This window comes from Schistocerca gregaria, chromosome 1, assembly GCF_023897955.1.
Source record: "Schistocerca gregaria isolate iqSchGreg1 chromosome 1, iqSchGreg1.2, whole genome shotgun sequence".
NCBI classification, from domain to species: Eukaryota; Metazoa; Arthropoda; class Insecta; order Orthoptera; family Acrididae; genus Schistocerca; species Schistocerca gregaria.
In genome coordinates, this window is record NC_064920.1 from 576,936,521 (window position 1) to 576,950,756 (window position 14,236).

The following is a 14,236-nucleotide window of genomic DNA, read 5'->3' on the forward strand; positions in this document are numbered from 1 at the left end:
GCGCACTCTATTGCTTGACAAATTTGTAGCAGTTCTGAAGCGAATACCATAAAGTGTTTCCTTCAGTTTATAAATCAAGTTGAACTTACAAGGGCTTAAGTCAGGGGAGTGCAGTAGGTGGTATAGCACTTAGCAGCCCCATCAGTCAAACAAATCAGTGACAGCTTGCACTGTACGTGCTTGAGCACTGTCCTGCAAAATGATGGTCAGGTCTTGCAGAAAGTGTCATCACTTCTGTCTCTATGCTGTTCATTTTTGGAACACAACCTACGACCAGCTTAGAGAGAGATGTGATGACACTTTCTGCAGAACCTGACCATCATTTTGCAGGAAAATGCTCAAGCACATACGGTGCAAGCTGTTACTGATATGTTTGACTGATGGGGCTGCTAAGTGCTATACTACCTACTGCACTCCTCTGACTTAAGCCCTTGTAAGTTCAACCCTGACAGGAGCCAACTTGTCAGTCTCTCTGCAAACATCTCTATCATGGATATTACCGACCTAAGACATCTTAACAGAAACCTGAATCGGTTTTCACTTATGCTTAAATAACTTGATTCAAGTCCATTTCCCTTTGAGTTATCCCACAATTTCGATATATATTATTCCTAGAACATCTCAAAGATCCACACAGATATAACAAACTCTGATTTCTATCGCATCTGTTTCTTTAGCATCCCTTTCCCTACAGTAGTTACCATGAACTTCACTGATTGACATATTAGTGCATGTTGTGATTAATGCTTATTATGTTTTCATCCAAGAACAAATTCAGAATTTCTATTTCGGTCTTTTTTTATACAAGCTTGATTTTTTGGTCCAGGCAAATGCATAATAATATTACAAAATCTGCTTCTAACAAAGGTAGGATATTTATTTTTCCTCTGTTTAGTTATTCCATCTTTTCCTGAAAGAAATGCATCCTCTTGAGTTACTTCTTCCTGTAACTCACATTCATCATTCTCTGGCACTTCTTGTTTTGTTCCTGAATCGTGACCGCTTCCATGAACACAGTCCTCAGTCTCTGAGTCAGCACTATCACTGTGAGCATCTTCACCACTCAGCTCATTGAACCATTCCAATCATACATTAGGATCTCTACTAAACTCTGTCCGAGGTTTTTTTGCTTTTGACATTTCTCCATTCAGTAGAGATGCACAGCACACAGGGACACACAAAAGGCACAATTATCCAGCATAGTTATCAAGTTCTAGTTCTTGACAGTTTTTCTTTGCTACTGTTTATAAGATAATTTTTGTCCCTGTTAAAGTAGGATATACCGATGACAGTTCTGGAACAGCATGTGTTCAGTGAGTGCATGGGAAAGGTCTTGCCCTATGGTCTCAAAGATATGATGAATGTGGCAAGAGGTAGGAAGTAGGAGGGCGATAAGGATAAACACTGAGGGAAGTGAGTAGGGTTTTGGAGATGATATTCCTCATTTCAAGGCACAATGAAAAATTGTCAAAGCCATGGCAGGGGATGTGATTTTGCTAGTCTAGTGTGGGATTCTATTAGGTAAGATATTGTGTACTCTGTGTTTTTATTGGACCAAGGGTTCTCCCTGAGGCTTCTGTATAAAGTCAAAAATGTAATGTAAGTGAACAGATTTAAAAAAAAAAATGATTTAAAGTCAGAAATGTTTCAATGATCACAGAGTATTTGCCACACGTTTTTACCAGTGTTATGCTTGGTTTTCTTCATATTATTCTATTCACTGAACTACAGAAATGAGGTTTGTACCTGGTTCAATCTTAGCCCGCATATATTTATCACGACAGGTATGAAAGAATTCCACCAGCTGAGTTAAAGTTAGCCTCTCAAGTTGCATAATAACTGGTGGCACTGCTTGATCTGTTGTGCCAACACCCATTTTGTGCCTCAAGCGTGCTGTGCGCCTGGCAAAGCTTTCCATGAACTTCCTGAAACATACATAAATGCTGAACATTATGTATCCAGTAAATTTCAACAAGGCATTTTCTGAATTAATTTACAGCATAATCAGATACATGTAAAATATGATGAAAAAATAGTGAGAGAGATAGAACATATATGAAGTTTTACACAAAAGTTGTTAAAAGAGGGCGATTTAATAGGCAATTATTTCACAGCTCATGGGCGGTTTGTGTTGGGAAGATGCAAATTTACTTCTTACTCTAGTTTAATTTTCCTTAATTTCCTCTTAAGGTGCTTAATTTAGTATTTGCTGTTTGATTTACAATTACCTATCAATCCCATCAGCTGAGTAATTAAATGTTGAAGCTCCTAAACTAACATTCAGTATAAAGAGGCCTGAGTTTGGCAAAAAATTGATAAAGGTAAATCTGGGCTTAACCAGAAGGTAGGTTTCAAAACCTCATTTCTTTACTAGGTATAGTCCAGTTGGATTTAGTTATGCTCTTGACTTCCTACAGCTTTTCAACTGAGTATAGAGAGATCTGCAGTTTAATGTTTCAATTATTCTGCTGTCTCTTCAACCTATCAGGACACACAAAACTAAATTTTTGATAACAGTTGTGTTAGTAGTAGTAGTAGCAGCAGCAGCAGCAGCAGCAGCAATAGTAACCACAGTAGTAGTACAGCACTATCAAGAAGTCTGCTAAAGTTTTTGGGGTGGTGCAGCATCTGTACAATTTGCACAGAAATCAAACTGCTGTTATAAGAGTCAAAGGACATGACAGGGAAGTAATATTTGGGCAAGGAATAATACAAAGTTCTAGTTTATCCTCAATGCTGCACAGTTTGTGTATTAGGAAGCCGTAAACAAATTCAAGGAGAAATTTGGAAAAGTAAGTAAAGTTCTGGGAAAAGAAATAAGAACTCTGAGGCCCATACTTCTGTCACAGATGTACAGGGCTTCAAAGATTAGACGAACAGAATAAATACTGTCTCAAGGAAGTTATAAGATACTGATCAACAAAAGTAAAAGAAATGGACTGGTGCACAATTGAATCAGGTGATGTTGGGGGAATTAGGTCAGGAAATGAGGCACTAAAATAACTAGACACATTTTGCTATATGGGCAGCAAAACAACTGTGGCAGGCGTGAAGAGGTCATAAAATGCAGACACATGGAGAAGAGAGAGAGAGAGAGAGAGAGAGAGAGAGAGAGAGAGAGAGAGAGAGAGAGAGAGAGAAATTAATTAAGATCTACACTAAACTGTAGTGCAGCCTGATATGGATGTGAAATGTGGATGATACACAGACAAGAAGAGAATAGAGGCTTCTGAAATGAGATGATGCAGAAGATTAGATGTGTAGATTTAACAACTACTGAAGAGGTACTCAACTGAACTGGGGGAAAAAGAGGTTTATGACACACCTTGGCTAAGAGAAGAGATAACTTGATAATATACACCTTGAGGCATCAAGGAATAGTTAATTTGGTAATGGAGGGAAATGTAAGGGGTGAAAACTGTATTGGGGGACAAAAGCTTAAAGTAACACAGTTCAAATGGATGCATATAGCAATAGTTATGCAGAGATGAAGAGACTTACAAAGGACAGACTAGCATGACGAACAGCACCAAACCAGTCTTCAGACTGAAGACCACAATAATAACATTGTATACTGGGAAGTGGTGGAGGGAAAGGGGGAGTACCACCAATAGAAATGTATGTACAGTGAATTTCTGGTACTACTTAGAAGCACTTATGCATGGCAAAAGAAATGTTATTCAGCCACTGTTACTGTCAATAGCATCAATAAGCAAGAAAAAAAACTGGAATGGAAATCAGATGACATCGAACAAATAAGCTTCCAGGAGAATGCATTGATACAGCCTGCCATGAATCCCTCTTTTGTGCAACTGCTTCATCTAAGAGTAGCAGTTGCATCCTACATCCTCAGTTATTTGTTGGATATTTTCCAATCTCTGTCTTTCTCTGCAGTTTTCGTCCTCTACAGCTACCTGTAGTTATTACCTATTGTCATAACACATCCTGTTATCCAGTCCTATCTTCTTCTCAGAATTTTTCAATTGTTCCTCTCTCCAGTGATTTTGCAGAGAACCTCCTCATTCCTTATCTTATCTGTCCACCTAATTTTCTTTCTATAGTACCACATCTCAAACACTTCAATTCTCTTCTTTTCAGTTTTTCCACAGTCCACGATTCATTACCATACAATACTGTGCTCCGCTCCAAACGTACATTCTCAGAAATTTCTCCCTTGTACTAAGGTCTGTAGACTTCTTTAAAAAAAGAATGCCGTTTGCCTGTGCTAATTGCCAATTTTCTTGTTAAACTTATCAATAAACTCATTTATGGTATTATTTATTATTTTTGTCTTTCTTAAGTTTACTCTCAACACAAATTCTGAACCCATCAGACAGCACATTTCATTCAACAGGTCCTGTAATTCTTCTTTCTCTCACTGAGAATAGCAATGTCATCACTGAATCTTATCATCGACACCCTTTCACCTTGAATTATAACTTCTCTCTTGAACCTTTCTTTCATTTCCATTATTACTTTTTCAACTTGTAGACTGAACAGTAGGGTCAAAGATTGCATTCCTGTCTTACACCCATTTTAATCTGAACAGTTTCTTTTTTATCTTCCACTTTCATTGCTCTCTTTTGGTTCTTGCCCTTATTGCATATTACCCTTCTTTCCCTAAACCTTGCACCTATTTTTTGCAAATTTCAAATATTTTGCACCATTTTACACTGTTTAATCATTTTTGTAGGTCAGCAAATCCTATAAATGTGTCTTGATTTTTCTTTAAGTCTTGCTTCCATTATCAGACATAATGTAAGAACTGCTTCTCATGCCTTTGCCTTTCCTAAAGCCGAAATGATAACTATCTGACAGATTCTTGATCTTCTTTTGCATTCTTCTGTACATTAGTCCTCTCAGCAACCTGAACGCACATGACGTTAAGATGATTGTTTGGTAGTTTTTGTACTTATGTGCCCTTACTATCTTCAGGATTGTGTCAGTATTTTTCCCAAAGACTAGCGATAAGTACTCAGTCTCATAGATTCTAAACATTAACTTGAATAGTTGTTCTATTGCCACTTCCAAACAAATGTTATCTGTACTTTGAGCCTTGTTTGAACGCAAGTCTTCCAAAGTTTTGTTTAACTAGACTTAAGACTGTTTATTGTACTGTCTACCAGAATTATTGTGTTTGGATCTTAGGGACACCCCACGGCAAGATCATCAGTGTCCTTACACTTACCAAAACAAACACATGTGAGGATAAACTAACATTGTTGTGCACCCATGAACTCGAAATGAACACACAGTCACTTCATATTGCATGCACAAAAACAAATTAGAAGGGAAAGTAGCCATACATGAAATTAAAACACAGAGGAAACAAAACAAAGAAGAGCTCAAAGAAAAGCACAGGGAAATGTGACTGGCTGACCACTTACCAAAAAACTTGGGCGAGCCAGTCACCCTCTTGACACATTAAAAACATCTCCCTAAAATGTTGTTGAAAATGTTGGACAATTCACAAAATTTTGAAACTTGAACCACATTCATTTGAACATTGCTTACAATAGAGGGCAGACATGTTGACAAATCCGCCGTAGTCCAGTGGTTGGAAAATAAAACACAGTCCAATAAAATGTGGCACACAATGATCTGCACGCCACAGGCACCACACATTGTAGAGTTCCCTCACTGTGGTGAGAAGCCATGTGACCTATGTGAAGATGAGCAAGGAGAATATTGCCCCATCAAAGTGGCTGGAAGGATGTGCACCATGGATGAGTTGTGAGATTTACTATACAAAGATTGTTGTCGGTCACTTCCAGCCACTCGTTTTCCCATTGATGCATGACTTTGTACCTCAACAGTGAGGCGATAGAATGCAGGGGGATGGCACACTGAAATACTTGAGGATCACAACACGTCTCCTTGGCTGCTTGATCCACCATTTCGTTCCCTGCAACTCCCATGTGCCCTGATACCCAACTGAAAAACACCTCCTTCCCCAATCATCATAGTTGGAGGAGGGCATCCTGGCTATTTTGGGTTACTTTATCTGCTGGGTAAAAACATTAGAGAGAGAGTAATGGGCACTCAGAGAATCTGAACAGGTGCGAAATTGAACACTGGGAGAACAGCTCATCTGCTCCAGTGCCCATAATATCACATATAATTTTGTGTCTAAGATAGTAAATTCTGGAGGTAGTCTGACCTTTACGACACAATCTGGGAAAATGGCAGAGCAACCAATGGAGTCCCCCTGCTTAGACCCATCTGTAAAAACAGCTACAGGCTTGTGGTGCTCATATGCAATGTCTGAAAATATCAAATTAAAAACAGAAGCAGGAGTGCAATCCCTTCTATAATGCATTAAATGTAAAATGTCACTGGGACTCTGCAGTAACCAAAGCGGCAATAGTTAAAACCCTGGATCTGGAATTGGGCTAGCTCCACACCAAGTGGACTCCAGCACATGCTGCACATGGATTCCAAATAGCAGTGTGGCTCATGGACAGTTGGAGAAAGGCGAAAGGCATTCCAGAGGTGGATGGCAACAGGACGTGTGTGGGTGAGGTCAGAATGTCTGATGCACCTTGAGGAGCTGCCGCCGGATGGTAAGTGGTTATTCCGCAGCCTCAGTACATAGGCTGGGTATGGGACTGGTCCTAAATACAGCCATGGCCAGCCGAATCCCTCTTGGTGGACAGTGTCAATGGTCTGACACTGATCCATACACTGTTATCCAGTAGTCCAGCCGCCAACACATGAGACCTCTATAAAACTGGAGGGGAGATGCCCTGCTGCTCCCCAATACCTATGGCTAAGGCACTTTAAAAGTGCCTTCAGGCTTCTGGCTTTCAGATGTCTCAGATGTGGCAACCATGACAATTTCCCGTCAAAAATGAGGCCCAGAAACCTCAGTGAGTCTCTAAAAAATGAAGGATGGTGTCCATTGCACGCAAGGCAGGCAAATTATAAATCGATGAGAACAGTTAAAATGAATACACACACACACTTATCTGCAGAAAACTGAAAATCTGTGTTTGCAGCCCACTCCTCTAACCTCCGAACTGCATGCAGCAACTAACTGCTCGCTATTCCAACACTGGAGGAGGAACAGAGAACAGCAAAATCGTCCACAAATAAGCAGCACAGTACAGGATTCCCCACCATAGATGTGATACTGTTTATGGCTATGGCAAGCAGAGTACTTTTAAAATATTGCCCTAAGGGACCCATTCTCCTGCTCACATCGATCAGAAAGGGTGTCAGCTACTTAGGTCCTAAAAGACCGCTGAGACAGAAAAGACTATATGAAGAATGGGAGGTGACCACGAAAGCCCCATTGATGTAGTTGTGGGAGAATACAGAGTCTCCAAGCAGTATTGTATGCCTTATTTATATCTAAGAATATGCCAATACAGTGATGCTTATGTAGGAAAGCCTGCTGAATAGCCGCCTCTAGCAGGGCCAAGTTGTCAACAGTGGACCGAAATCTTCGGAATCCACACTGAGAGCGACACTGAGAGAGACCAGACCAGGTGATGGTTAACCATTTGCTCCATGGCATGTCCTACATAGCTCATTAAGGTGATACTCCGATAACTACTGGAACACGTGTGGTCCTTTACTGGAATGAGGACAGGGATCAGAATTGCCTCCCTCCACGAGTTGGGGAAGTTGCCTGTCTGCCATATAAGATTAAAATGTTCAACGAGGATTTCCTTTGATGCTGCTGGCAAATGTTGAAACATGTTGTAACAGATTTGTTCGTGTCCAGGTACAGTATCACAAGTCTCAGACAGTGCTGATTTCAACTCCCACATGGAGAAAGGGTAGTTGAAAGACTCACAATTGTTGGATCCAGAATCCAACTTGCTCCTCTCTACAGTCACATGTTGACTACAAAATGCTGGAGCCTAGCTTGCATTGAGAGTAGTTGGTACAAAATGCTCTACCAGTGTCTGAGCAGTATCTCCAGGTGTTGTTTGGAGACACCCATGTCAGCACTCTGGTTATTGGTAAACAGCTGTGTTTACAGGAAATCCTCCAGATGGCTTCCCATACTTTTGAAGAACACGTGGAATCGTTGCTGGAGTTTGGGAATGATTGCTGTGACTCTTTCTTACTCTCCTTAATTACGTGCTGAGTTTTCGCTCGCATGACTCAAAAGGCTCTGAGGTTTTCTGCTGTTGGGCAGCATGTAATAATTGAAGAGCTGCATGCCTGCCCCAGATCACTGAGCGGCACTCATCTGTCCATGAAGGTACAAGCTGCCTCTTAAGATGACCTGAAGACTTTAGGGTGGGTAAGTCAGAAGCACGATGTGGTCCACCCATTCCTGGAAGCTGTTGTGATATTCAAACACAGCCAGCTGGCTCAGCAGCATCCAGTTAGCCCTGCTGACCATCCACATTGGTGACTGCTCTTCAGGTAGTGTTCCAACTAGTAGGTGAATGTGAGAGGGAAGTCGTCACTGGAATGAAGTTCATTAGTGGTCTCCCATTGAACAGAGTCTGCGAGGGCTGGAGAGCAGAAAGAGGTGTCGATGGCTGAGAATGACACAGTAGCTGTGCAGGAATGAGTGTGAGTACCTATGCTAAAAAAAATTTTGGAAGCACAAATTTGGGCAAAATTAGGAGGAGGGATGAGACAAGAGCAACATGGCTCCAGAACAGAAATGTCCATGGTGGATCTAATTTTTACTGTAAGACAACTGCAGGAACAGCATTATGAATATGCAATAGATCTACTAATGACCTTCCTGGACACTGAAAAAGCATATGATAGTGTACGTAGAAGCGAAGTGTGGAAAGCCCTGGAGAACAGAGGAGTAGCAAAACAGATTATTTGGAGAAGGGAAAGGTACCGTAGAAGTGTGAGCTGTGTGAAAGTGGGAGGAGAGAAATCAGTCTGGATTGAACAGAAGAATGGCTTGAGGAATAAAGTGCACTTTTACCATTACTCTTCATTGTAGTGATGGATGATATAATGAGTACAGTAGCACAAGTAATTGGTGAAGGAAGGATGAAAACTATGGTGTTTGCAGATGATCTGATGATTTGGGGGTATAAGGAGGAGGAAGTAGAGGGGCAGTTGGACGTATCAGAGTGAACAGTACAAGAATATGCGATGAAATTTAGTATAAGTGAGAATGAGATGATTATCCAAACAAGAACAAAGGAGAGAGGAACAACTGGAATAACAATTGATGGAGAACAATTGAGGTGAGTGGAGAGTTTCAAGTACCTAGGAAGCCTGATACAGGAAGGCGGAAAAAAACGGCAAAGAAATAAACAAGCGGGGGGAAAAAGCAGAAGCATTTCGGAAGAGTATCAAAAACCTGATATGGAGCCAGGATGTATCCCAAATCAGTAAAAAAGTTATAAACCAGTCATACTATGTCCTGATCCTGACCGAGGTGAAGACAGAGAGATGGTGGTAAGACGGAAGATGAAGAGGCTTAGGCTTACGTTCCAAACAGACCTGGTCAGAGGCTGGAAACTGTCCAAGATGATGATGATCTATGGTGAGGATGCACAACTCATGAGACGTCATGAGGCTCTCCAAAAACCCGACTCTGAGGGCAAGCTAGATCAAGTACCAAAAGACATGAAGGACAGTGAAGCCTCCCAGGAGGAGAAATGGTCAGTGGAGTTGTTCTATAAGACCTGTGAGAGTCTCAGAGTCTTTTGCATCTTGCAGAGATAAATACAGCGAGGAAACTAGTGATCCATGATGTGCATTAGTGACAAGCACTACAATCCCTTCCTTGGCCCTTTCCCCCTGACAGATCATCCTTGCAGTATAGCATATAGCCCTGTAGCAAAGGGACATCTGTATCTTTAAAACGTGTTTCTTGTAACCACAAGCACAAGGAGTGTGCCTGTCTTAGGAGTTTCAGTTCCTCCACATGAGCCCTGAAGCCAGTCAAGTTCCACTGCAGTATGGAAGCTATGCAACAGGTGTGGTTTTAATTTACCCCTATCTTTTTACTGGGGAGGTGAAGCACTTGTAGAGCAAGGAGGAGTGGAGGAGCTGCCTGGAACCGAGGCATCTGACTCCATGATGTCTTCCAAATCAGTCAGACATAACGGAATGACATCTGATGGGACCTGGGACAGTTTTTGACCTGGACATTGGGATCCCTTCACTGCACCCTGTCCCATTAAGGATGATGGGGAAAGGTGGCTTTGAGAGGCATTCTGCTTTTCACATGCCTTCTGGATGCTCACCGCAGAACTGTTATTTGTCTTTCCTATTGTAGATCACTGGAGATGGGCAGGCAGTCCCAGCATTATGAGCAGCTTTTCCACAAATTGCTTCACCTCAGCATCTCATGGTTGTATGACCGAAATGCTGGCATTTATAGCACCACATAGGGTTTGGAATGTAGGGCCAAACATTAAGTCAAAGGAAACCTGCCATAATATGTTCAGGCAGTGTTGGAGAATTGAATATGACAATGAAAGTGGCAGTCTTTTCAGTTTATCCATTACTTGTCTGTGTTCGTTGCCCCACATCCACTATCCCCTGGGATGCCCATTCTTGCTTCAGTTCTGCTATGTCCATGTACATGATATCTCAGCGTGTGACGATACCCTTACTGGAGTTGAGAGAAGTGTGCATCTCAACAATGTATCATATTCACCCAGTTGCTTTGACTTATTAGTTTCAACCAACAATGAGCCACTACACAGTTCTTTTATAGATTTTAAGGTGCCAGCAAGGCCTTCCAAACCCTTATGGATATAGAAGGGGACACTTTTACAAGTTTTCCCTTCTTCCTCTTTCTCACCAAAGAAACACATTGTTATTCACAGATCAACGATCCCCGTTACTTAATTCCAAATCAATCAGCTTAATTGGTTGACTTGGGGGAAGGGCCCATACAGCAAGGTCATTGGTCCCATTGGATTAGGGAAGGATGGGGAAGGAAGTCAGCTGTGACTTTTCAAAGAAACCATCCAGGCATTTGCATGAAGCGATTTGGGGAAATCGCAGAAAACCTAAATCAGGATGGCTTGACGCAGGTTTGAACTGTCGTCTTCCTGAATGTGAGTCCAGTGTGCTAACCACTGCACCACTTCACTCAGTCCATTATCAGGAGGACTAGCATCTCTCAGTCTTTTGAATGAATGGGCAGGAATACTCCCAGGCGGTACTCTCTTCCTGCTGGGAGGAAAGCTGACAATTTCGAGGGTTCCGTCTCAATCCCGCAAGCAGCTAGGGAAATAAGGGTCCACTCAGACAGAACCCCATGTGCCTGAGTAAACCTTATACAACTGAGGTGTGGCAGGTTCCCCACATGTTGCCCACTAACAACAGTTCCACCCCAACAGCCATGCATCCCATCAGCGCACAGCATGCTTGAGATGGGGGAGGGTTTTATAGAGGTTTATTCTATCCTTGCGAGCTGGGTGGTCAAGCCAAGATCCCTGTTCTCCAAGACACACAACGTTCCAGTGCAATGCCGCACAGTGGTCGCTGAAGCATGCCCAGAGCTTACGGTGACAGGGGACTGGTGGCGCTTACCAGGTCCCCAGCTCAGGAACCCCGTGAGCGCCAAGCCCGTATCTAACAAATGAATGCTGATCCGCTGAGGGCATCTGGCAGAAGTGTCTCCACTTTATACTGCAATACACTGAACTGCTGGAGTACAAAATGACAGGCTAAATTTACAAGTCATTTCCCATCTGATACAGTATCATATGGGTAGTAAGAGTTTGCGTATTTCACTTTCACCTGGGGTGTGAGTTGTTTTTAAAATTGTGCTCAGACACAATCATTGGGCCAATTCTGTTAGTCATCACAACTTACATTATTAACATGGGGAAGGGAGGTGGACAGAAATATAAATTGTTAAAAATTAAGATCTACATCTCTACTCTTAACACTATGCAGAGCATTGCATCACATATTAGGGCTTCTCCCCATTCCATGCCTGTACAAAGCACAGGAATACCAACTGCTTCAATGCCCCGTTCATGCTGTTATTAGTGTAACCTTGCCTTCACAGTCCCACAGGGGAGAACTGTATGGGGTTTTAGCACACTCCTTCCTTATCCACGTAATACTGGTTCTTCTAAATTTGTAAATAGGTTTTCATGAGATAGTTGTTGGTTATCTTCCTAAGCATCTCCCAATTAGGGTTTACCAGCATTTTTGTGATGTTCTTCCATGGGTCCAACAAACCTACACCCATTTGTGCTGCCTTTCTTTGTATACATAAAATGTCCCTCATTAATCCTATTTTGCATAAGTTCTGCACGCTTAAGTAACAATCTAAGACAAACCAAAAGAGTGTCGTTTTAAGTGGTCTCCTATGCACAGTGATCGCATTTTGTCAATATACTACCAATGAATCAGAGTCTTCCACCTGCTTTAACTATAACTAAGCTTATGTGGTCCTTCCTTTTACATCCCTACATCTGTTGCACCTCAGTATTTGAATGTGTTAACTGATCCTGTTTGTGACTCACTATTACTGGAGTCATAGATTACCACATTTTTAGCATTTGGTGAAAATACAAATTTACTTTTCTAGATAGTTGACACAAGTTGCCATTCCTTGCACCATTCTGAAGTCTTATCAGGATCAAACATAACACCTGTGCAGGTTTTTGCTTCTTCAGAGAGTACTTCATTACAGACAGCTGTATCATTTGCAAAATGTCTAAGGTCACTATTAGTATTGTCTGCCGGGTTATATAGAACATGAACAGAAAAGGTTCCAATACTCTTCCTTGGAGTACACCTGAAGTTTCTTCTGCATCTGTTAAAGATTCTACATCTAAGATGATATACTGTGCACTCCCTACCGAGAAATTCTCAGTTCAGTCACAAATTTCATTTGATACCCCACATGGCCACCAATATCAATATCCAGAGGATTCAGGTCTTGCAGACCATGTGCAGCTTCCACAAACTGCTGCCATTCCTTTTTATTTTGGGCTCGCTTCCTCCAGGTGACTTCAGTCCACAGAGCTGTAAGGTCCTTCACCGGGTTGTCCACCCAACATTGGCATGGTTGTTCTATGGGGTGTCAGGTGTTTTGTTTCCCCTCAAGTGCTTTCTTCACCTGCCTTTTTTCTGGCACCGCCTCACTTTTTTCTCCTTCTTCTGCATTCTCCTTTATCTAAGATCAATCCCCATATTTTCCCCATCACTCTCCTATCAAATATTAATAGTTTTTCTACACATGAGCATACAAACATTAATAGGTATTGTCATGTCACGGAGTCAAATGAATAACTACTGCAAAATTTAACAATGGAAAATCCAACATGGAACAACAATATTATCAAATAGATAGTTGCTACTTCCCATATAGTGGAGATGCTGATAATAGGCACAACAAAAAGACTAAGAAAATGAGCTTTCAGCCAACAAGTCCTTCATCGGAGATAGAAAATGCACACACATACGACCACAGCCTCTGGCTGCTGAAGCCACACTATTCATTTTCTGACATTCTTTTTGTTGTGCCTATTTGCACTCCGCTTCTTCTTAGATGGTGAGTAGTAACTATCATTTCCATAATTTTGAAAAAATACGGCATCTGCTTGACTGTTCTGATCTGTGGTTTTTAGGATGTCTACTGAGAAAAGCTCATGTTGGATTTTGCACAACTGGTGTTTCTCTAATACATGCTGGCTTGCATAAGGTCATTCTGTTTGAGATACTTGTTATATTCTATTTCTTGAGTACTTGAGCAACCATGATAAATATTCTCTTAGAAGTTCATAAAATACTTCATTGAAACTAGAATACATATATTTTTGATATAGTTGTGAGAACACGAAGTTAAGAAAAAGTTTTATAAACAGCAACCTCAAAGAGAATATGGATACAGTATATCATAGGAAGAAGTGGTACCACTAGCTTATAAGTTACTTTTATTCATCAGTAAATAAAAGAGTGATCAGCAGAAAAGTAGCACCTTAACTCCTCCTTGAATTCATCACTACAGCCATCAAAATCATCTGATTTCAAAAGTTCCTCAGCAGCTTTTTTAATGCTGGGTCCATCAAGTGATTCCTCATCGCGACATGGGCACTTTGCTCGAACATGATCTAACACACGCTTGAAATCCACAGGGCAATCCTTACCTGCAACAGTGATATATGCAATTATGAAAATAATAATGAAAGAATTCACAGACATTAAAATAATAAATGAAAAAGTGACCTAACAAAGTTAGCTACTGCAACAGTTACAAAAATAAACTCTTTCTTTATGTTATGCAACAATTTTAGGGTTCCATACCTCAATCGGTACAAAACAG

General features: G+C 41.2%; 1 protein-coding gene across 1 annotated transcript in view; it reads right to left on the reverse strand.

The window, feature by feature from the left end:
- The window catches only part of LOC126356695 (DNA-directed RNA polymerase III subunit RPC1), a 182,078-nt gene that overhangs the window by 44,286 nt on the left and 123,556 nt on the right, over positions 1–14,236 (reverse strand). Inside the window, exons 18-19 of the mRNA XM_050007391.1 lie at positions 13,892–14,060; positions 1,747–1,925 (exon numbers count right to left, since the gene is read on the reverse strand). Of these exons, the coding sequence (XP_049863348.1) occupies positions 1,747–1,925; positions 13,892–14,060 (348 nt within the window). The remainder of the gene's footprint in view (positions 1–1,746; positions 1,926–13,891; positions 14,061–14,236) is intronic.